The following is a 24,477-nucleotide window of genomic DNA, read 5'->3' as shown; positions in this document are numbered from 1 at the left end:
TCCCATTTCCTTTTTTCCATTAACAGGTAGCAAAAAAGCAAGATAAGGCCTTATTTATCTATTCATTAAATATATATTTTTATTTGTTAAAAATATATATTTTATCAAAAAAAAAAAAAAAAAAAAAAAAAAAGAAAAGGGTAATTCCCAATTCCAGAGCGGAAACTCCTCACTTGAAGAACACCAGAAATTACAAGCTCGACAGAGATTTTTCCGATTCTCCGATTTCTAGGGCTCGATTCTCGTCGGAAATCGAGGTTCCTTCCTCGGCGTCGCCCCCAAATCCGAGATCATCTCTCCCTTTCTCTCTCTCGCTCTTCGCCGGCGACGGGCGGCGGCGGCGGCGGCGGCGGATTCGCGGCGGTTCCGGTCGATTCCGGAGGTGGTGGCGGGCGGCGGCGCCGGAGGGAAGCGAACGGCAAGTTGATGAATTTCGATGGAGCGTTCGGTTTCTTTGGTTCCTTTCGATTCCGTCCCCGAGTTCGATGAGCGCAGCGAGGAGCGAGGGGAGGGCTTGCTTCTTCTTCTTCTTCTTCCTTTTTTTTTCTTTTGGGAGTGATGCGGCGGAAGTGTTTGTTGGATGTGGAGTTAGATGATGCTGGCGACTGCGATGAGTTTCGAGTCGTTGCGAAATCTCGATGAGTTCGAGTGCGGATTGATGAGTTCGCGGTTGGTTCGCGTTCGCAGTTTAGGATGAGAAATGCATGTTTTCGCGAGTCGTTTGCGGATTGGAGTGGAGGAATGAAGCTGAGTTTGATTCGGGAGGTGGGATTAGATTTTGGGTGCCATTTCTTTGCTCTGGAATGCTGTGCGGGCGAAATGCGCGCGAGACTCGTGCTTCTTGCAGTGTTTTACGACGCGAGTTGGCCTTTTTCTTTCTAAAATTCGCGTCTTTCCTCTCGGCCCTTGATTTTAACTTGAGGGTTTGATCTTTCTACTTCGCAGGATGTTGCGGATTCTCTGGACATGAGATATCGGTGGTCGCGGCTTATGCTCTCGGCGAGAAAAGTCGGTAGCTGATTATACAAATTGGAAGCTCGAGTGTTGTCAGTATGTATGGTCAAGGTCCTAACGGGCAACAACATCATCCGCCAGCTGCCTTGCCTCCTTTTACTTCTTCCCAACCTCCGGCAGCTTCGAATTCTGCAATGCATCGGCCTCCTGCTGCTGTCCCGTCTCAGATCAATCAGCTTCATGTACCTCGAGGACCACCTTATAATCCACCTTTTCAGGGTCCTTCTAGTGGGATGACAAATGCTACGAACCCGTCTCACGCATCCCTTCCCCACCCTCCGCCAGTACCTGGAAGAATGCCGATAAGTGGCAACTATCTCAATTCTCAGCATAATCCACATCATCCTTTGAATGTAGGGACCCAGAATTCCCACCACTTTCCAAGTCCCTCACCTCATCATCCTCCTCCCCCTGCTGGTCCATCTAAGCAAGAATCGTTGCCTCCTCTTGTTCAAGGGCACAAAACATACTGGTACCCAGTCAATTCACAGCCTCGGCAGCCTGGTCCTCCAATCCCGAATCCAAATTCAGGCCTCGTTGCTTTGGCTCCTGCAGAAATTCACACACCACCATTGGCACCTCCACCCCCACCGCCTCCCCGTCCCCAACCTCAACCTCCACTTCCACCTGCTTCTTCATCACCTGTTCCGCCTTCTCCGCCACAGAGAAATGATAAAGTTGGAACCTCTGAAGTAAGGGCTGCGGAGTCATTAGGTAAAGGGTACGGCTTGGATAGAAGCACGGCTTTGGAGATAGACATCCGTCCAGCTCCACCTAAACCAGCTGATGAGAAAATTGTGAAAAGGATCGAAACTTTATGCCAATTTATCGCCAAGAATGGCTCTGGTTTTGAAGATATGGCTCGAACCAGGGAGTCTGCAAATCCTGAGTTCAAATTTCTTTTTGGTGGAGAGCCTGGAAGTGATGCTGCAGTTGCACATGAGTATTATCAATGGGCAAAGAAAAAATACACTTTTGGAGATAAGTTGCACGAAGGCTCCTTAAATGTAAGGCCTTCAGAGGCTGATAGTTCTGTGCAATCCAAACCATTCACTATGACTTCTGTAGCGCATCCAGATTCTGATTCTGACATGGAGATGGAAGGTTGGTGCAAGTTTCATAGTTACATTTCTTTTAAAATGACATCTTTTCTTGTGAGAGACTGCTTGAAATGTGTGGATATATTCTGTCGTTAGCCCATGCAATCTTTTCCTTTATGTGTTTGTCCAGTAGTTGTCAAGCCATTCATGTGATCTCGAATTTTCTCTACTAAATATTTATGTTTGCTGTTTTTGTGTTTCTCTTTTTCTTTTCCCTGCTTTGCAATATATTGGATTGCTAAGGTTGGTCAATGATGAAAGTAACCGGTTCTTTTCTTGTTTTAAGATGATATTACCCAGGTTGACATGGATCAGGAGATGAAAAGACCGGTTGAATATTATCGTCAGGACTCTGATTTGGTTCATGATGCTCATGATGGAAAAGAGCTGGCAATGCCACAAATTGTTCAGTGTGCATCAGCTCAGGATATTTCAAGCAATAAAGTTCCTTCTTGTGAGGCTTCAGGTCGGAGCGATTATGGACATCAAGGTAGCCTCGACTATTTGTTATTTTCTATCTGTATTAGCAGCATATTTTGGTCGTTGATGAATGACATTGCCTGAGCTAGAATTCATGCGGTGGTACTGGAAATTATACTATACCTGATTCATTGGTTAGAATATAGCATTTGATTATGTTCTCTGTTTATAGGTCCAAATGAAACCCAAAAAGTCCCATCTAAACCCTGGTATTCCCTAGTCAAATCTGATTATTTGCATAATGCTCTGGGGCTGTGTGATTGTAAGTTTTTTAGGTGATTTCAGTGTCCATTTTGGTTCTAAGTCGAGGCTTGGTGGATAGGGGATCCAACCCAATAGTTATTTTCATTCAGGGATTTTGGTATTCTTCTCTAATATGCCATGCTTCTTTCTTGGGTCACATTCCTAAAGAAGAATCCTTTTTGGCATGCAAGACAATGCAAGCAAAGTCCATGAGACTTGGTAATATGTGAAGCTTTCAGTTTTAAACTAAGTTTTCCTCAACAGTCTTGTTCACATGTGTTTGTGTATGTATTTACCTTTTTTCTTAGTTTTTTTTTAATTCAATTTGGGAGAATTTCAATAGTTTTGTGTTTGTTGGTGCCTCTCTTTTGTAACTGTACTGGTGACCAGCTTCTAGTATTCATGATAGTGATGTGGATCATAATTTAATGTCTCATTGGACTTGGTGTCAGCGAGTCTTGATTGCCATTTAAACTTTGGAAAACAAACTAAGCCGTAATATTGTGTAGCGGGGTTCGCTATATCAATCTCTTTGTGACGTGAAATTGGGTTTTTTATCAAGTCTTCTATAAGCTTTATATGCTCCTTATGGTCTATCATTCTGATGTGAGTGTCCTTCACTTGATCACATCTCACCATGTCGTGACTCGTTTTTCTTTTATAATTCTAAAGCAAACTGATGTTATTCATGCAATAAGTGCAGGATCTGGTATTCCTCCTAATCACGAGTGGTTGCTACCTGGCAGTCCATCAGATAGGATCTGCTCAGACTCTAATATGCCTCAACCTGCAGGAGATGGCATTGCCAAAAAATCAACCACTGTCCCAGCTGATGTTTCAAGCCCTCCAATTTCTTCACCAGCTGTCAAAAGTGGTAGGCCAAGATTAGTGCAAGACTATACTTCTGATGACAGTTCAGAGAACTCTGATGTGCCACATTCCAAAGAAGAGCATACAATGGTTAAACTGCCAGTTGCACCTGGTTATATGAATAAGTCTGATTATACTGAATGTAGATCTGAGTCGGATTTACGAGCTGCAAACACTGGCAAGATGGAACAGGTCGTTGGACCACTATCAGATGCTGGGAAATCATTTGTGGCTCCAACTCGTGCTTCCAATGAGGAAACTAGGATCATGGAAACTGTTGCAACCTCATCTGAAATTGGGCTGAGTGATAAACTTTCTGATACGAACTCTGATGACCTAGGAACAATTCACAATGCTGCATCTTCAGAAGCTTTCGCTAGAAATAACAACTTGAGAAGTCTAAGCACTGGGTCACATGAGAATGGTAAGTCTGAGAAGGAAACCGGAGGAGAGAAAGTAAGGTCCAATTCAACTGCAGTACAAGTGGATGAATTTGGGAGGCTGGTGAGAAAAGGAGCTAGTGACAGTGATTCCGATGATTCATCCTATGCCGGGAGGCGTCATAAGAAAAGAGAGAGAAGTCGGAGCAGGAGCCAGTCTCCTGTTGGTAGAAGGAGTAGAAGGAGGAGGAGTTTGCAGAGGACCAGAGACAGACGAAACCGTTCTCGCAGGTATCTGCCAATATTCATTTATATGTGCAGAGAATGTAGGAGTAGGAGTGTGCTATTATATACATGTGTTCATCTTTTTCCAGTTGCTTGGTATATCTGTTGCTTCAAACTGTTGGTTAGTATATTTCTATGTGGAGGCATCTCAATCTGAATGCTTTGGTCAACCTCTCTGAAGCTCTCTCAGTTTTAATAACACAAGATCAGCAAAATGTGAAAAAAAAAATGAAAAGGAGATTTCTAAGTGCCCCAATTTTTTTGTTCCAGCTGGTCTCCCAGGGGGCGAAGAAGCAGGAGCAGGTCTCCTGTTATGAGGCATGTGAAAGAATATGGGAATGATGTTATGAGACGGAATAAAAGTCGGATGCCTGAGTGTTTTGACTTCCTTCGAGGCAGGTGCTACCGTGGTGCTTCTTGCCGCTATTGGCACCAGGAAGCAGAGATGGATCGATCAAAACGCCAAAGGAGGAGAGGACAGACTCCTGAAATGCCTTTACGCTCATATAGAACTGATTCAGTTGAAGAAATGGAGAATCTGTCTGCCAAAGTTCCATATAGTGGGGATAGTGAAGTCAAGAACAAACCTTGGCGAATTCACAAGAATGTGCCTGATGGGATCTCTGATGCTGTTAAACATGAGAAAAGAGACGATTCTCTGGGACATGCCTCGCGAGCTTATGTTTTTGGTAGGGATGGTCTAGCTGGTGAAGATGAACCCAAGAACGAGAAGAAGGTTGACATGCACCTGCCATATAAACAATTAGTTTCTGAAGATGATACCTCCGCTAGAATTCCTTGTACTAAGGAATTTGAGGAAGGAGTTGGGACTCACCAGCCAGTCTCAGTTGATAGGTTTATAGAGCAACCATTGGGCGGTGTTGATTCGCTGAAGTCTTGCACAGATGATGCTTTCAAATCCGCTAGAAGGAATCTATCCGCAGTGTCTTCTCAGTCCAGCCCTTCCAGGGGCGGGCCTCAAAATGCTAATTACCTGCCTCAGCTCGATAATTCTTCTCAGTCATTGCCTGACAAAAAAACCATGATAATCTCTGCTAGCGAATCTCTTCCAGGTATAAGGATATAAATAATGTCCGGCAGATATGTGCATATTTTCAGTTGTCGCAGTGAGTGTTTTAGTTATTGCCTCTATATCTGGCTTTTAAGACATTCTTTTCTTGAACTCTATTGCAGATATTCCACACCATTCTCTTCAACTACCTCAACATATTTCCCCATTCATGCAAGGTGCAGTCACTGGAAATTTGCAGCAGATGTCTGGGGATCATGTATTGCGACAGTCTCCTTATGCATCTCAAGGTCTTCCTTCATCCATGTTGTCAGGCAATCAACAGAATCTCGTTTCTGCACCACAAAATTCCAACTGGAGCTCCATGCCGCCGTCTCAGCCATTTCCACATGTACAATATGATTCTGCAGTGAAGGGAGGAGCTGTCGCCCCTGCTCTCTATACAGAATTTCAGCAGAGTCACGTGTCACATACTAACTTCAGTTCTCAGATATTGAAACCTTACCCAACTGGAGTGCCTGCTCATTCACATGTGGGTGAGTTGCCACCTGGAGCCTACTCTACAGAGCCGGTTCCTGGTCAATCTCTTAAGCCAAGAGAAGATTACAGATCAAGTACCTACGCTGCTGGCAATATACCCAGTCCACAGGTTGCAGGTCTTGCTTCTGCAGGGCCAGCTCATCCTAATGAACCGCAATGTTATCCAAGTGGCAGTGTGCCGCCACCTGAAGTCCTGAAGTTCTCTTCGCAAGTTCATCCTTATATGCAGCAGCAAAACCCAACCCCTGCTTTGCAAGACAGCGGATCTGCCTTTGCATCTTCAGGAGGGCCAAGCTCATCTACATTTTTGCCTGATGGTTTGGGCGGGAAGCAGACTAATGTTATAGATTTTGCAGGACTGAGAAGTTCTTTTCACAACCCCTTTGCATCTACTTTTGAGCAGCCACTGATATCCAAATTTGGGTCTGGTGCTTTTGGGCAAGACTACCACAGTAGATATAACACAGCTTTCCCTTTCAGTCATGCATCAGTTGATGGAATCGGCATCGGCAGTGTTGGATCAAGACAAACAACTTCCTCACCAAAATCTGCCACATTGATGGACCGGGCTTTACCACGTGTCGGTGGTGATCAATATGATCCACTTTTCGACAGTATTGAACCCTCTTCAAGTTCAGTCAAGAAAGTTGATCGCGCACATAAGGGGGAATCAGTCGATGATAGCGATGTCATTTTGAGGACCAGTGATTCGAATACACCAGTAGATGTGGAAGAGAACAATAAAAGAAAAGAGATTGGAGCCTTTGCTCCATCCATGTCTGTAGATGATGATGGGTTTGGTGAGACTGCAGAAGTGGAAGTTGGTGCAGTTGAGAATGCAAGCGTCAGTAATGCTATTGATGCAGCAGATGCGACCGAGGTTGAGATGGAGATTGATCAGATTAAATCCCCTGGGAAGAGCAAGAAGCGCAAGGATTCTAGGTCGATGAAGCTTTTCAAAGTTGCCCTTGCGGATTTTGTGAAGGAAGTCCTACGGCCATCATGGCGGCAAGGGAATATGAGCAAAGAGGCATTTAAGACTATTGTGAAGAAAACTGTTGACAAAGTTACTGGAGCTATGAAGAGCCACCACATACCGAAATCTCAAGTAAAGATAAATCACTACATTGATTCTTCACAACGCAAGCTTACAAAACTTGTGATGGTAAGTCCCGGTACAATTACTCACACTTATAAGCAGATTTACCAAAATTCCAGTGAGGAGACGTTATATCCCTACATTGATTCTTTACCTTTCTGCACACTAAACAGCCTGATGGAAGCAATTTGCAGATATCCTGCAAATGCATTACATGATTATATTTTGGCATGGTTTCCTAATGCCACCTTGTTGGTGCTTTTGCAGGGATACGTTGATAAGTATGTCAATGCGTAGATATGAAACTGATGGATTTCAAGGCCATATGTATCTATCATACCAGAGGTTTGGCTGAGCTGTGGACAATTTGGATGTTGAAATGATATTGAACAGATATTTCAACCCACCAACCGTTTGCTCTAGTCTATGGATGGGAGTGAAAATTGATTTTGAAGTTAGGGAAAGAGAAAGCACCTAGTTACTGCAAGGACAGCATTGAAGTTAAATGTAGATCGAGGAAATGCAAATTAGTAGTGTCTTTGACATCAGTACGTTCTTCCGAGCTGCAAAATGCGCTTTCTAATGTGCATTTCAACACGAAATTTGCTTTACCATTTTTTCGCGTCGCGGTTCCAGCCTCGCTACTCACATGCTTTCGTTTTCCCTTTGTCCATATTAATTGGTATCTCATCTTCTGCCATTCTTGTATACATATGGATGGGACTTTTCTCTCATTTCGTAGATGCACGCATTATGGGTTATGACTTCGTCGACAAAACTGAACTCAATCCTTTTCTCAGCCTTTCAGGTATTTGACCGAGTAGCTACAGAGGACGAGGAAAGCTATGTGATTCACGTACTCTCGTCGTAGAAAAAAGTTCACTTACCGAACCGGGAAGAGGGTGTCTCGATTAGCAGTCTCGGAGAATTTTGTCCATAGAGGCTACAGAGCCCGTTTACATGTTGCCCGATTCGGGTCACGCTTTTTTTGTGGATTCATGTAAAAAGCTTCACTTGATCCTGAAAGTACTGCAACCTCCTCTGGAAGTTTTTGCTCCGAAAGTTGATTCGTCTTTGTGAAGGTGTGCTGCCAAGGTTCTGTGACGAGAGACTTGACGGTCTTATTCCTCGTTGTGAGCATGTATGTTATATAATATAACCCGATAATGCATGTTTCTTTTGTTAAGACGATGGATGGAAATCTTAATTTGAATAGTTAGTTAATATGATTGTCAAAGTTATCTTCCATGAACATCTTATTTTCGAAAACCGTATGCGGATCTTATTCATCTAAAAAATTCAAGACCCTTTTTACGCCAATTTGCATTGTACATGTACGTATGGAAGTAATATTTATGTGAGATTCAATTTAAAACTAGCTATTCCATTACGTACGATATTTTTTTTTTTTTTTGGTAAAGCCATTACGTACGATATTTGAACGTACAATTTACTACAATCTGGGAGGTTCACTCATTTTATAAGCAAAAAAAGGAATAACACCAGATTTTCTATTTGACATGGATAGATAGTTTTCTGGACACGCTTATTATGTTTCCAATTTTTGAAGTTCCTCATTGTTTGAATCAAATCATCTCCTGAGCATGTAATTTAGTACTCTGCATATAGAGAGGGGCCGTCGAACTCGCTAAATGTTAGAGGAGTACTTGAGAATGGAGCCGATGGTGGGCTTGGCGGCTCGCTAATTTTCCTAATCGAGCTCAAGTTAGAAACTACCGAAGGCAAAAATTTGGACCGGCTTGGATAACGGCATTTAGTGATATAGTTCGCGACCTGAATATTGAATGTTTGACCAACCAAGAGAGTTTAATTTTTTTTTTTGATCGGTCATACCCTATTCCTATTCTAACACTTATTTTCAGACTTTTGTCCTGCCTCTTTACAGGGTGTGGAAGTTGAAACCCACTCTTGAAACTACAGTATTCCCATCCAAATTCCTGAGAAGTTGGGGATTCGAACCCCACGAGCAAACCCAGTGATTAGAGAATTTAATTATTTCATTTAAAAATGGATAAATGAAATTAGGGAAAGCAATAATGTTTTTTTTTTTTTTTTTTTTGGGAAAAGAAAGCGATTGAGAATTTTCGAGTTGGGCCCCATGCCAGGTGGGGATCAGTGTCGTGTTCTTTTCTTGCCGGGTGAGAAACCGGCGAGTCGCCCGCGAGTCGGAGCGCCACTCAGTCTCGAACTCGCTCGCTCACTCACTGAGTCGCAGCTCCATTCGAAAGATGTGACCTCTGTACTAGCACGGATTTCAAGTAAAAGAGAAGGCATTCTCTCGTTTCCTGCCATGTTGGCTTCTGATCCGAGCTGAAGGACGCGAGGAAGAGGAGAAGAAGGTGAGGCCGGTGCTCTTCTTCCCACTCGCCGTTTCCCTCTCCCTGCGTGCTCTGCTCTACTATTTACGTCAATCTGTTACGTGTTTCGTGTCTTGGCGTGTTTCTGCGGTCTCGTTTGAGATCAAGGGAAGGGGAGCTGTGGGGTTTTGGAGCTTTTTGGGTTTTTGGGGTTCTGGGTCGTTGTTGTTTCTGCCTGTTTCTTGTTTTAGTCGACGTGGGTCCCTTTAGAGTCTTGCTTGGAGGGAAAGGGTGTCTGAAGATGCTCTTAGATTGGTGGTTTTCCTCGTCAAGGTTGAAATTTGCGAAGTGGGTTCTGGGTCTGACAAGCACCCGCTTCTGTTGTTCTGCACGTGACGATGCTTTTGGAGATACATGCTTTAGAGTGGGTTCATTTTATGTGTAGGGGGGAAGATGTGAAGCTAATTTGCTTCATTATTATTAAGGTCATTTTATCTGTAGGTGGGGGATGTGAAGTTAATGTGGTTCAGGCATTTGACGTCACAGTAGTGAAGTAATGAACTCCTTAGGCTAATAACCAGCCAACTGTTCCTCTGGTTAATCAGAGTAAGAGCGAACTCCTCGTGGCAGCGGTTGTTTCGTGTCTTCGATTTTTCTAGTTTTTTGTAGCTGTGAATGATTTCTTTCATCATGTGAGTCAACCAAATATCCAAGAAAGTGAAGAAACTGAGTATGTCTTGTTTGAATCCAAGTTCCTGTTGACTAAATATGTTGAGAACTTGTATGGAAGACTGGGAAAGTGGGAGATTCTCCATTTTTCCTTGGAGTAGTGTTGATTGCCTTAATCTTCATGATTGTAATCTCTCCATTTCTCAGCTGGGATTTACAATTCATGTGTGTACAAGACATGATACTAATTTGGCATGTGTGGTTGCCCCTTGAGGTAATCAAAAGGAAAAGCTGGGTGTTTTGCATGTTTCCCTCTTTGATTTTCACGAATGTTCCTCAAACTGATGTATTTATTGCTTGTGGCTTTGTAGATGGGTCATAGGTGGTTTTGGTACTTGTCTGCTGCTGAAGTAATATCTTGAATTGCTTGAGTAGGAAACAGAGCGGCATTCAAATATGAAAATATGTTGGGGCAGTAAATCAGATGAAGAATTGGTATTTGTAAGAGAACTTTCTTTTTTTAGAAATTGTCTGAGTAGGATCTGGTTATTTATTTTCAGTTACTAATGAGGATAATTTCTGTGCGTCAAAATGTTAATCGGCTTCAACATTATTGTTTTATGGTGATATGAGTTCTGAATTCCCATTTCATTATGTTAGGATAAGCAACATCTGATAGATTTAAGTCTCATGCATGTGAGAATGGACGCAAGAAGGGATAACGTGCATGCAGGAAATAGTTGCTTAATTGAAAAGAAATTTGAATGGCCTTGTTATAGATTTAGCATCGTTTCTTGGTCTAGTTTACTGCTTTAAGTCTTCTCCATTATTTTATTTTCTTTCCCCAATCAGAGAATTAGGTGTTTTAGTAGAACTGATTGATTGCATCTTACTGTGGGGAAGGTATTTGAAGGCATATATATCGAACTTATGTGCTGGTTTAATTCACATTCATGTTGCAGCTTGGGAACAGTCAAAGGGGCATTAAGGATTGAAATAATTTAAATATCCATCTCTGGGAAAATTTTCTTGCCCTGCTTTGAAAGAAGAGATCATTGCATGTGAATAAATCTCCAATAGAATGTGATGAGGGACCAGACTGCAAAGTTAGGACGCTGGGCTTTCAGGTTGGAGTAATAGTTCAGTGACTTGGATCAATTGTTATTCTTAAATAAGTTATGGAGGCAGGGCTGTGCAGTGGTAGTAGCTCAGTAGTGGACGAGAAGAGAAAAAGGAAGAGGGAGGAGAGTAATAGAAATGTTTCAAATTTTGGGATGGATAGACAGAATTATTTTCCAGAGAAAAATTCGTCGGTGAACGTGATTATTTCTTTACCTTCCCTAGCTGATTCAAGCTCAGCCCTGGTGAATGTGATTATTTCTTTGCCTTCCCCAGCTGATTCTAAGGCTCAGCCATGCAATGAATTAAATCCTTTACCTGCAAACAGAAAGAAGAAGAAAAAGAAGAAGAAAAGAAAGATACAGGAAGCAAGCACCACTCAAGGTGATACTGGTGCAGAAGTCCCATGTTCTGTACTGCAAGCTAATGAGCTGGACGTTAAATATAATATAACATGTTCCTCTGGCAATTCCCATCAAAGATTGGAACATGAGAAGATCCGACCAACTGGTGAAGCAAACTGCCTTACCAAAAGGCAAATGAAAAAGAAGGAGAAGAGAAAGTTGCAGAAGAGGAGGAAAAAAGAGGCAAAAGCCAAGGAGAAGGTCTCTGGGAAGAGCGATACGCTCACTAAAATCCCAAATGATGTTTCACAAATCGCTGAATTGGATGAAAATATTCTGAAGGAATTTTCCTCGACCTGTGTTAAGCAAAGCGACATTGAGAAGAATTTGTGCTCATTAGAAAAAAAAGATGTACATGGAGAAGCTCATACCCTTTTGAGTGATTTCAGCAGTATGAGTACCTCTTCAAAGAAGAAAAGTGTCAAAAAGCTCAAAACCGATCAGAGGAAAAAACCATCATCGAGGTTAACAACAGGAATTGTGGACATTTCTGAGGACCTTGTACATAAAGAGACTTCCTTTCATTCTGATGAAGCTCGCGTCTCTCGTCTTTTAGATAGTAAACCAGAACAAGTAGAAGAAAGGAAACAAGTTACGTTAGCACAGGCTTCCATAAAAACTTCGAAAGCAGAAGCTTCAGTTGATTCTGGGCGTGTTTCTTTGTGTGAGAACTCAAATGGGAATGGTGGCAAGGTAAATAGGCAGATCGATGAAGGAAATCCTTCGTCAGAATTGTTGGTATCCGAAGGTGATATTAAATCAGATATTAATATCAACAAAGGAAGCATGCCTTGGCAAATTCTGGATATATTGTCAGAGAGGACTAGCATTGGACCTTCTAGAAAAAAGCTTCTTATACTTGATCTGAATGGACTGTTGGCAGATATAATTCCATATGTTGGCTTGGGATGTAAACCAGACTTAATTGTGTCTAGAAAAGCAGGTAAAGCGTTGAGAATTCATGAAAGGTTGATTTTTTTATATAATCTAATATCATTGTTCTAACTCATTGTTCGCTCTTGCAGTATTCAAAAGGCCCTTTGTTGATGATTTTGTACAATTTTGCTTTGAGAAATTTGCTGTTGGGGTTTGGTCTTCAAGGACAAAGTATGTTGTTCAGTCTATGACCTGCAGTCTTCTCGTCCTTGTAATTCCTTTAGCATTATTACAAGACTCTTCTCTCTGCACACACATGTGGTGTTAGGATTACAATATAGATTGTAGGATCATGGTCATACAATCCTGGTACTCAAAAACCATTGAACAATCTGGATTGTAAGAAAAATTGTAGTCTGTTGGGATCGTGATCCAGATCATAGGATTGGGTGGGATTGCCATCCCAACTACGATTCCACTGATCCAGCTTTAGGAGGCAAGTCTGTTTTTTCAGGCAGAGCAAACATGAAATTAGACCTCCTTCCTTCTAGTCTGTGTGGGTCACTTTCTTCTTAAATAATGTTTTCAATCCGTATTTGGAAAATATACGGCTTGGAGAACTAAGAAAAAAGATGGGCATAAATGCACAGTAGAAAACAAAGCAGAGCAGTGTCACCCATCTCCTTCTACTTCTTCTTCAGTCTCGAGTCAATGATGAGATGGGTATCAACTACCTCTGGCTCTCTGAATTGTACTGTCCTTTGGAGACAAGAGAGGCAAAGCTTCCATCCTTATGCAACCAGAGGAGAGAGATTACCTCTGGAACATCCTTAAGAAATTGGCACCCGATTTTACTTGGCTCAGTAGCGTAATTTGTTTGGATTTGTACTGATTATACCTCTTAAGTTAAAGGCTAAAGAACTGAAAACCCACGAATAGCAAGTGAAAGTGAGGTACGTTACAGAGGATAAAAGAGAGGTAAATCAGAGAGTGTGGATCTGAGATTGGTTTTATCCTGTGAAATAAAGAAAGAGAAGGTATGTGTATGACCAGAGAGGAGGACAAAATGAAGGATTAGATATGAGGAAAAGGCAGGAAAGGGATTTTTATGCAGCCTTTTTGTTGATTGCCATGGAGATTGTTGTGATCCTATTGAATCCACCTCAAGTGAAGCTGATAGACAAATGGCAAGTGGGGAAAACATAAAAGAAAATTAGGGGAAGGAGATTTCATTCTTTTACATTTTCGTAATTTTCTTGACACAGTGCTTCAACTGTTAGTTGAAAAACTGGCAATGGAGAATTTATACCCAAGTGTTCTCTCACAAGGGAACCATACCTTGGAGCTTCAATACCTCCTTTTAAGGTTAATATGCATCTAATTACAGTGAGTTAACTAAGCATTGGGTCACTTCAATAAAGTTGTAGGATCTTACAATTTTTTATCTGACCGTTGAAGATCGCGAAGCGATCCTACTTGAGATCCTGATCCTGACGACCTAGTGTTCTGTGGGTGGGTGTGTGTCGCTTCACAATACTGTGAGTTAAGTAAGCATTTCATATTTTAGGGGTCATTTCAATGAAGTTGTAGGATCTTATGATTTTTTATCTGCCCGTTGAAGATCGCGAAGGGATCCTACTTGGGATCCTGATCCTGACAACCTAGTGTTCTGTGGGTGGGTGTGTGTCAATTCACAATAAAGTTCGCCCAGCTTTAATATTCACTGTGCATTATATGGTCTTAGTTATTCATTTTACAGGAGAAATGTGGATCCAGTTGTAGACTTTCTTATGGGCGACTCCAAAGGAAAATTGCTTTTCTGTTGGGTAAGCAGCTCTCGCATGGAGATTTTCTTTTCTATGTCGGTGTCCATTTTGTCCCATTGTTCATCTTGCATGGATGGAGACTGACTGCAGACCATTAAGAAAGAGCAAGGGCTACTTTTCAGTTCCTCATCAGTTTGGTGTAAGATTGATCTCTATAGCTTAATGGGACTAAGAGCCTGAGTGTAGGATCTGCCTCTTTAATTTCAGCTGAAGAGTGGGAAAGTTTTTCTATATTTGCTTCTATTATCTTGTGGCCTCCTGTTTTCCAGATGGAATGAATACCTAGTATTTATTTTCCAACTGATTATATTCTCTTGATGTTTCAAGTTGTCCATTTTATTTCGTGATTATATACTTTGTCAGGTAGTAGATTAGATGAATAAGTTCTCTTTCAAGATTGTGATTGCATCGCTCCTTCATGTGAATATATAGGTATATCCTTGGAAGCGAGCCACATTTCACCCTTTTTATATGAACTTTATGATATTTTAGTCTTTCACATTAAAAAAAATCCTTAACATCCCTGGTTAAGTTGGAAATTGACTTTGTACACATGATATGTCCCCTTTCCCTTATTGTAGTTTTCCTTAGATCCTTGGTTTAAGTTGCGTAAGTACATTAAAGTTTTGCTTACAATGCGTAATTAGTAATGTTGGAATATTTAAATATTAAACCGCACCTTCATCTAACAGTTTAAGCTTTTAGAATAGATGGCAGTGGTTCTACAAAATCAACATGGTATTGGAGCTGGAGGTCTTGAGTTCAAATCTTTCTAGACCACATTTGCCTCCCCAATACTAGGCCAAAAAAAAAAAAAAAAAAATACCAGACTTAGCGTGAGGGGGAGTGTTGGAATATTTAAATATTAAACCACACCCTCATCTAATAATTTAAGCTTTTAGAACAGTTGATAGTGATCCGTAAAATCTCACAAGTAAAAGCATATACTTAAACTACTGCAAGTAACCATTCCTGTAGAAGCTAATGGTTTCTTGTTAAAAAGTAAATGTCTCAACCTTTATGCATCTCAATGATAATAACATCATATCAGTTATATTTTTAATTTATTGCAGTCTTTCTTTTATTAGATTCTATTTCATTGCAGTCATGTCTTAATGGAAATTGATTTAGTACAGGATCAGTCTCACTGTACTATAACAAAGTTCTCTACCGTCGAGAAGAGGGATAAGCCCCTGGTTTTGAAGGAACTTAGGAAATTGTGGGATAAGCTCGAGCCTAATCTTCCATGGGAGAAAGGAGCGTATGATGAGTCAAACACTTTGTTGTTGGATGATTCTCCATACAAAGCCCTTCGCAATCCGGTTAGTAAGATAAGCATTCTCGTCTTGACAGCTGATTTCATTCATAATTGAACAGTATGACTAACGTTGCTTTATCCCTGTTGGACCTCTCCTCATCCAGGCAAACACTGGAATATTTCCCTACTCATACCACCATAGAGAAGCCAAAGACAATTCTTTAGGTGAGAGACATTAAAATATGCATGTATTTTCTCTGTTTTAGAAATTAAAAACATCGACAACATTATTTCTTAAGGCACCTTCGTGTAGATCTCTTTTTTTATGTTTTATTTAGGATGCATGGAATGATCTAATGAAGAAGCCATAGCAGGTAGCTGAATAAATGATAGTTCTTTTGAAAATGCTCTAATTACCATTCTGTTGTGCATTCTAACTGGGTGCAATAGATAGCTGAATCGATAGCGGGTGCTTTCTTTTAGTTTTTTCATGTATAATTTAACCGGGGAGAGCATAGTGACATAAACTTGGTCGATTATTTGCTCTGTTGAGTTCCTCATCCTGGACATTCATATAGTTGGCACTTTGTTTATTTTACTGTGCCAGAAGTATTAGATATCGCCTTTTAATCTGTTGAAAGTGTTATTTGTCAGCAGACACCCATAATTTTGTTATTACAGTTGTCCCTAAGTCTCCAGATTTCCCCAAGGTCATGGAATCTTATGATCATGGCTGAATAAGATATAGATCAAACTTTTTCTGCCTATCATAATACTCGCAAATTTTTGTGGGTCAGCAGGTCACCTTGTGCATTATTTTGCTACCTCTTATCTGCTACTCTATGGTTAGGCTTATTATATCTTTCTCAGAAAAAGATCATCCGGTAGTTGATGATGCTCTCATTCTCTCAGTTGCAGTTTTTCATTGGTGCCCTAATATTTTGTTCACAAATTAATCCTTTATGCAGGACCTGGAGGTGACCTGCGGGTCTACCTAGAAAGCTTAGCTTTGGCTGACAATGTTAGGAAATATGTGGAGCAGAATCCATTTGGTCAAAGAGCAGTTACAAATTCAAATCCATCCTGGAAATATTATAAGAGGGTGTTGGCTTCAGACCCACCTGAAGATGCTACTTCTATATCGAAGTGAGCACATTTCTTGTCCTTCACTTGGATGACAGCTTATTTTGACAACTTGAACATCTTTTTTGTTCAAGCTCGTTTAATTAAGAATTAAACAAGCATGTACATGTTGCGTGGCAGCCCCTAGGAATGTTAAGTTCATCTAGAATAGTTGTAACTGTTATCATAGCAGATGATGTTTTGTTTTTTGGGGTGAGAAAAACTCTCTGTTTTGACAGTCAAGTTATAGATGGTGTCTATCTTTATACACGATGAAAATTTTTTGAATACCACAGTAGATATAACACAGCTTTCCCTTTCAGTCATGCATCGGTTGATGGAATCGGCGTCGGCAGTGTTGGATCAAGACAAACAACTTCCTCACCAAAATCTGCCACGTGGATGGACTGGGCTTTACCACATATTGGTGGTGATCGATATGATCCACTTTTTGACAGTATTGAACCCTTTTCAAGTTCAGTCAAGAAAGTTGATTGCGCACATAAGGGGGAATCAGTTGATGATAGCGATGTCATTTTGAGGAACAATGATTCAAATACGCCAGTAGATGTGGAAGAGAACAATAAAAGGAAAGAGATTAGAGCCTTCGCTTCATCCATATCTGTAGATGATGATGGGTTTGGTGAGACTGCAGGAGTGGAAGTTGGTGCAGTTGAGTATTGGAGCATCAGTAATTTTATTGATGCAGCAGATGCGACCGAGGTTGAGATGGAGATTGATCAGATTAAATCCATTGGAAAGAGCAAGAAGCACAAGGATTATAGGTCAATGAAGCTTTTCAAAATTGCCCTTGCCAATTTTGTGAAGGAAGTCCTACGGCCATCATGGCGGCGAGGGAATATGAGCAAAGAGGCATATAAGACAATCTTGAAGAAAACTGTTGACAAGGTAACTGGAGCTATGAAGAGCCACCACATGCCGAAATCTCAAGCAGAGATAAATCACTACATTGATTCTTCACAACGCAAGCTGACAAAACTTGTGATGGTAAGTCCTGGTACAATCATTCACTTCTAACTAGATTTACTGAAATTCCAGTGAGGAGAAGTTACATTAAGCATGTTTTACCTTTCCGCACACTAACAGCCTGATGGAAGCAATTTGCAGATATCATGCGAATTCACCCCATGTTTATGTTTTGGCAGGGTTACTTAATGCCACCTTGTTGGTGCTTTTGCAGGGATATGTTGATAAGTATGTCAACGTGTAGATATGAAACTGATGGATTTCAAGGCCTTATATATCTATCATACCAGAGGTTTGGCTGAGCTGTGGACAATTTGGATGTTGAAATGATATTGAGCAGATATTTCAACCCACCAACCGTTTGCTCTAGTCTATGGATGGGAGTGAAAATTGATTTTGAGGTTAGGGAAAGAAAGCACCCCGTTACTGCAGAGCCCGTGTACATATTACCCGGCTCGGGTCAGACTTTTTTGTGTATTCATGTAAAAAGCTTCACTTGATCCCGAAAGTAGTACAACCTCCTCTGGAAGTTTTAGCTTCCAAAGTCGGATTCGTCTTTGTGAAGGTGTGTTATCAAGGTTATGTGATGAGAGACTGACGGTCTTGTTCCTTGTTGTGAGCATATGTTTCATATAATATCACCAGATAATGCATGTTTCTTTTGTTAAGATGTGTTCTATGAGTACCATATGGAAAGATGGACAAAAAATTAATTTGAATAGCTGATGTAATTGTCAATGTATCTCCCATAAACATCTTATTTTCCAAAGCTGTATGTGGATCTTATTCATCTCAAACTAAAAATACTTTTTTCACGTCAATTTGCATTTAAACATTTGCTTATGGAAATAGTATTCACGTGAGATTGAATTTTGAACTAGCTGTACGATTACATACGATATTTGAACGTATAATATACTACAACATGGCAATTTCGCACATCTATAAGCCCAAGAGGAAAACATTATGTAGTTTTCTTAGAATGACGCAAGATTTTCTATTTGACATCAGTAATTTTCTGGACATGCTTGTGTTTCCAGCATTTGAACGACCTCACCGAATTAAATCATCTCATGAGGATGTAATCATGTACTCTACTAAAGAGACGATGCATATGATGGGTACTCGAGAACAGACGTGATGGTGGGTTTGGAGACTCACAAGCTCGCCTAGGTTGAACTCAAGTTATGAAGTCCTAAAGGCATATTTGGACAGGTTTGGATAAGGGCATTTAGTGATATAGTTTGTGACCCGAATATTGAATGATAAACGAGTCGATAGAGTTAATTATTTCATTTAAATATACATAGATGAAACTAAAGAAAGCAATAATATTTTTTTTACACCAAAAAAAAAAAAAGTGATCGAGAATTTTCAAGTCAGAAAAAAGAAAAACCTCAAACCTTGGGGCCTTGGGCCTCACGCTAGGCAGGGAGCAATGTCGTGTTTTTTTTTTTTTTCCAGAGATGAGTATGGTTCCAACGATACTTACAATGGGTGCTAACTTTTGTCTCTATTTTTTTTTTTTTTTAATTACATAGACATGCACATGGGATGTGATTTGATTTCTACTCTATCCGGCTCAAAATGGAGCCATAGGATCACTGGACCGAACCAGCAAGATCGTGGCTAGGTCGTGTTACCCATGACTCCGGTTTCGTTAAAGAACCGACCCGTGTCGCGTGGTTGCAGACCGGGGTGGGTACCTTCGACATGAAGAAAAAATTTCGGGGTAGAGATGGGCGACTCGTACTACATGGTTGTAGTCGAAGTGGTATCCACCTATATCTTAAGTGATCCTATGCGGCCTAGGTCCGGTGATAGGTAGTGTGTAGTATGGTGTAATGCAATGCAAGGTACGCAGGCATGACAATTTATAAGCAATCAACACTTAATACATAAAAAGTAAGCCATATATTCTTACATCTCCTTACAAGACAAAAGTGAGCAAACGCTTCCCCTTATACCTCCCATTCTGTAAAAACATTTAATACCTTTAATGTTAAGATGTACTTGGAATCCTCGCTGTCAAACAAAAATATTTTTGAACAAAGATTAATTTTGACCTAAGTTCTCTAAGGTATAAAACCAAGTCTCCAGCGGAGTCGCCAAGCTGTTGCGACCTACCCTCGAGGGAGGGAATAAGTTTAGAATATTGCCTAAAGGACAAATCCTAAGGCCCATGATTAAGCTCGGGCTCTCCTAAGCCCATACCCCGCGTGACGTCGGGATATATTTTAGGAATTTTGCACAAAAGGAGTCGCCACTAGCCTATTAGGGTCGGTTATAAACCAAGTGAGGCATGGGAGTATGCCACACTTTCTACGCAATCAAAGAATCTAGGGTCGGGGACTTGATTACACTAATTGACCAATTAGTGCCATTTCGGTGCCTAATCTTGTTCATTTTAAAATAAAGGATTTTTGTTAAACAGTTTGGATTGATTTTATACCTATTCGCTAACATGTGAAATGATCATACATGTGCGCAATCATTATAATAACAATCATAGCTACCAAGATCTTAATTGCAGTAAAATTAAATACGTATAATCAAATATAATTAGATATGCAAATTAAACATACGATATAATCAAAATACGAGCAAATAAAGATTTAATTACACTAAGAATGCAAAACATAACAACTCCTAACCAAACCCTACATTTTTTGGATTTTCGAAATTAAAAAAAAATTAATTTTTAACTTTTTTTTTTTTTTTTTTTTTTTTTTCGGCCGGATCGGGTTGAGTCCCGTCGGAGACCGGACCCGAGCTCAGTCCGGCCAGGGAGGGTAGGGCCTAGCCTACCCCGGTCCGGCCCAGTTGGGCTAGGCCCGACCAGCCCTGGTAGGGCCTTCGCCCAGCCCGACCTGGGCCCAAGAGCCAAGCCCAAGCTCGGAAACAGGAGCTGAATGGGCCAGATCACAGATCTGGCCCACTCGACCTGCTTCCCTTGGTCGCAATTGAGCAGTTGTGACCAGGGGCGCTAGGACGGCGCATGCCGGCAACGGTGCCGCCATGGCCAGACGGGTGGAACAGCCTGGCTCCCCTGGCTGCGGCAGCGTCCCTCCAGCAACCCAGAGTCCTAGGGCTATACGCGGAGGAGCTTTGGGGAGGGAGAGCTTGCTCGGGCATTTTGGCAAATAGGTGGTGGGCACGAGTGGATCGGGTGGCTTCCGACCTAAACGGGACTTTGGGTGGCAACGACGGTGACCAGCAAGTGACTAATAATAAACGGGGACCTAAGGGGAACCTACGGAGACCGGAGCTTGCCCGAAATGGATGGAACGAGCTCCGGCCAGCTCGACTTCAAAAACTGCACACTAGGTGTTCGACGAAATACCGACCTGAGTTCCGGCAGGATGGCGGCTCAGAGACTCGTCGGCAATGGCGGCGGTGGCCCGGAGTCGCGTCAGCGGCGGTAGCAGCGATCGGTACTCGTCTCTCCTCCCTGTTTCTAGGTTCCCCCCTCCTCTTTTTTTTTTTTTTCCTGTTCGCCCTTTTCTTTTGCTCGGCTTGCACTCGAGGCTTCGCGCGCGTGGCGTCAGCTGACCAACCAGCGGCCTCTGCCAGTCGGTTCTGACCTCAGGATTGCCACGCTCGCTTGCACCCGCGAGATGATGCTGTCCCCTGCTACCCTGGCGGTCCTGCTTTCGACTTCGCCAGTTCTCCATGCAGACAACGGCTGAGGGAGAAGACAGAAGCGCAAGGCGGGCTGAAAGGAAGAAGGGGCTGGGCTGCGCAAGGGGAAGAAAGAAAAAGGAAAAGAAAGGGGGCCGGGCCAAGGCAGGATCCGGCCCGACCCGACCCCGCAGCCTCTTTTTTTTTTTAAATATTTTTTTTCAATCAATTTTTTCAATTCATTTTTTTTTATGTGCTTGAAAATATAAATTAGGTGTCAATAGATGCCCCTCTTTAAATGTAGGCTCGAAAAGGTTGCAATTAAAGACAAAAGACATCTAAATTATCCCAACGGTAAAGAAATCTTGATTGCATAAGCATACATTAGGTCGACAGAGAAAACTTAAAGCTATGGAAGCACGTCTTGTCAATAAGAGAAAGAAAGACCCGGTTTACAGAAGTACGTCGTGTCATAAGGTCGTGTCATAAGGAGAAAGAGACTCACTAGCCAGTCTCAGTTGATAGGTTTATAGAGCAACCATTGGGTGGTGCTGATTCGCTGAAGTCTTGCACGGATGATGCTTTCAAATCTGCTAGAAGGAATCTATCAGCAGTGTCTTCTCAGTCCAGGCCTTCCAGGGGCGGGCCTCAAAATGCTAATTACCTGCCTCAGCTTGATAATTCTTCTCAGCCATTGCCTGACAAAAAACCATGATAATCTCTGCTAGCGAATCTCTTCCAGCTATAAGGATATAATTAATGTCCGGCAGATATGTGCATATTATCAGTTGTTGCAGTAAGTGTTTTAGTTATTGCCTCTATATCTGGCTTTTAAGACATTCTTTTCTTGAACTCTATTGCAGATATTCCACACCATGCTCTTCAACTACCTCAACATCTTTCCCCATTCATGCAAGGTGCAGTCACTGGAAATTTGCAGCAGGTGTCTGGGGATCATGTATTGCAACAGTCTCCTTATGCATCTCAAGGTCTTCCTTCGTCCATGTCGTCAGGCAATCAACAGAATCTTGTTTCTGCACCACAAACTGGAGTGCCTGCTCATTCACATGTGGGTGAGTTGCCACCTGGAGCCTACTCTACAGAGCCGGTTCCTGGTCAATCTCTTAAGCCAAGAGAAGATTACAGATCAAGTACCTACGCTGCTGGCAATATACCCAGTCCACAGGTTGCAGGTCTTGCTTCTGCAGGACCAGCTCATCCTAATGAACTGCAATGTTATTAAAGTGGCAGTGTGCCACCACCTGAAGTCCTGAAGTTCTCTTCGCAAGTTCATCCTTATATGCAGCAGCAAAACCCATCCCCTGCTTTGCAAGACAGCGGATCTGCCTTTGCACCTTCAGGAGGGCCAAGCTCATCTACATTTTTGCCTGATGGTTTGGGCGGGAAGCAGACTTCTGTTATAGATTTTGGAGGACTGAGAAGTTCTCGTCACAACCCCTATGCATCTACTTTTGAGCAGCCACTGATATCCAAATTTGGGTCTGGTGCTTTTGGGCAAGACTACCACAGTAGATATAACACAGCTTTCCCTTTCAGTCATGCATCGGTTGATGGAATCGGCATCGGCAGTGTTGGATCAAGACAAACAACTTCCTCACCAAAATCTGCCACATTGATGGACCAGGCTTTACCACGTGTCGGTGGTGATCAATATGATCCACTTTTTGACAGTATTGAACCCTCTTCAAGTTCAGTCAAGAAAGTTGATCGAGCACATAAGGGGGAATCAGTCGATGATGGCGATGTCATTTTGAGGACCAGTGATTCGAATACGCCAGTAGATGTGGAAGAGAACAATAAAAGGAAAGAGATTGGAGCCTTTGCTCCATCCATGTCTGTAGATGATGATGGGTTTGGTGAGACTGCGGAAGTGGAAGTTGGTGCAGTTGAGAATGCAAGCGTCAGCAATGCTATTGATGCAGCAGATGCGACCGAGGTTGAGATGGAGATTGATCAGATTAAATTCCCTGGGAAGAGCAAGAAGCGCAAGGATTCTAGGTCAATGAAGCTTTTCAAAATTGCCCTTGCAGATTTTGTGAGGGAAGTCCTACGGCCATCATGGCGGCAAGGGAATATGAGCAAAGAGGCATTTAAGACTATTGTGAAGAAAACTGTCAATAAAGTTACTGGAGCTATGAAGAGCCACCACATACCGAAATCTCAAGTAAAGATAAATCACTACATTGATTCTTCACAACGCAAGCTTACAAAACTTGTGATGGTAAGTCCTGGTACAATTACTCAATTCTAACCAGATTTACCAAAATTCCAGTGAGGAGACGTTATATCCCTACATTAATTCTTTACCTTTCTGCACACTAACAGCCTGATGGAAGCAATTTGCAGATATCCTGCAAATGCATTACATGATTATATTTTGGCATGGTTACCTAATGCCACCTTGTTGGTGCTTTTGCAGGGATACGTTGATAAGTATGTCAACGCGTAGATATGAAACTGATGGATTTCAAGGCCATATGTATCTATCATACCAGAGGTTTGGCTGAGCTGTGGACAATTTGGATGTTGAAATGATATTGAACAGATATTTCAACCCACCAACCGTTTGCTCTAGTCTATGGATGGGAGTGAAAATTGATTTTGAAGTTAGGGAAAGAGAAAGCACCTAGTTACTGCAAGGACAGCATTGAAGTTAAATGTAGATCGAGGAAATGCAAATTAGTAGTGTCTTTGACATCAGTACGTTCTTCCGAGCTGCAAAATGCGCTTTCTAATGTGCATTTTGACACGAAATTTCCTTTACCATTTTGCGTCGCGGTTCCAGCCTCACTACTCACATGCTTTCGTTTTCCCTTTGTTCATATTAATTGGTATCTCATCTTCTGCCATTCTTGTATACACATATGGATGGGACTTTTCTCTCATTTCGTAAATGCACGCATTATGGGTTATGACTTCATCGACAAAACTGAACTCAATACTTTTCTCAGCCTTTCAGGTATTTCACCGAGTAACTACAGAGGACGAGGAAAGCTGTGTGATTCACGTACTCTCGCCGTAGAAAAAAGTTCTCACTTACCGAACCGAGAAGAGGGTGTCTCGATTAGCAGTCTCGGGAGAATTTTGTCCATAGAGGCTACAGAGCCCGTTTACATATTGCTCGATTCGGGTCACGCTTTTTTGTGGATTCATGTAAAAAGCTTCACTTGATCCTGAAAGTAGTACATCCTCCTCTGGAAGTTTTTGCTCCGAAA

At 41.8% G+C, this 24,477-nt stretch overlaps 2 protein-coding genes across 12 annotated transcripts; both read left to right on the top strand.

Moving 5' to 3' along the window:
* Positions 1-161: 161 nt before the first annotated feature.
* Positions 162-18,285, top strand: LOC104420821 (serine/arginine repetitive matrix protein 2). 6 transcript variants are annotated; one of them, XR_001983874.2, is made up of 7 exons: positions 162-2,118; positions 2,401-2,604; positions 3,541-4,378; positions 4,643-5,445; positions 5,567-7,107; positions 7,309-7,589; positions 7,842-8,145. XR_001983874.2 is itself a non-coding variant. In XM_039302205.1 (7 exons), the coding sequence occupies exons 2-7, from the start codon at positions 1,053-1,055 to the stop codon at positions 7,336-7,338; spliced, it is 4,482 nt and encodes a 1,493-aa protein (XP_039158139.1). In that variant the 5' UTR covers positions 162-418; positions 946-1,052; the 3' UTR covers positions 7,339-8,103. The 6 variants fall into 6 exon arrangements, 4 of the variants coding, with proteins under 4 accessions (XP_039158139.1, XP_039158140.1, XP_039158141.1 ...); XR_001983873.2 differs by having other exon boundaries at positions 7,309-7,723; positions 7,842-8,114; XM_039302205.1 differs by having other exon boundaries at positions 162-418; positions 946-2,118; positions 7,309-8,103.
* Positions 9,196-24,477, top strand: LOC104420717. 6 transcript variants are annotated; one of them, XR_005546646.1, is made up of 10 exons: positions 9,196-9,401; positions 10,991-12,494; positions 12,577-12,658; positions 14,172-14,253; positions 15,390-15,575; positions 15,676-15,736; positions 16,480-16,657; positions 22,799-23,483; positions 23,682-23,962; positions 24,214-24,477. XR_005546646.1 is itself a non-coding variant. In XM_039302208.1 (10 exons), the coding sequence occupies exons 3-10, from the start codon at positions 11,207-11,209 to the stop codon at positions 17,920-17,922; spliced, it is 2,685 nt and encodes an 894-aa protein (XP_039158142.1). In that variant the 5' UTR covers positions 9,212-9,401; positions 10,400-10,529; positions 10,991-11,206; the 3' UTR covers positions 17,923-18,288. The 6 variants fall into 6 exon arrangements, 5 of the variants coding, with proteins under 5 accessions (XP_039158144.1, XP_018723247.2, XP_018723248.2 ...); XM_039302208.1 differs by lacking the exons at positions 22,799-23,483; positions 23,682-23,962; positions 24,214-24,477 and adding exons at positions 10,400-10,529; positions 16,957-17,641; positions 17,800-18,288 and having other exon boundaries at positions 9,212-9,401; XM_039302210.1 differs by lacking the exon at positions 24,214-24,477 and having other exon boundaries at positions 23,682-24,011.

Source organism: Eucalyptus grandis, chromosome 9 (genome assembly GCF_016545825.1).
Source record: "Eucalyptus grandis isolate ANBG69807.140 chromosome 9, ASM1654582v1, whole genome shotgun sequence".
Classification (NCBI taxonomy): Eukaryota; Viridiplantae; Streptophyta; class Magnoliopsida; order Myrtales; family Myrtaceae; genus Eucalyptus; species Eucalyptus grandis.
Note: the sequence above shows the minus strand (reverse complement) of the source record. Positions and strands in the feature narration are given on the sequence as shown.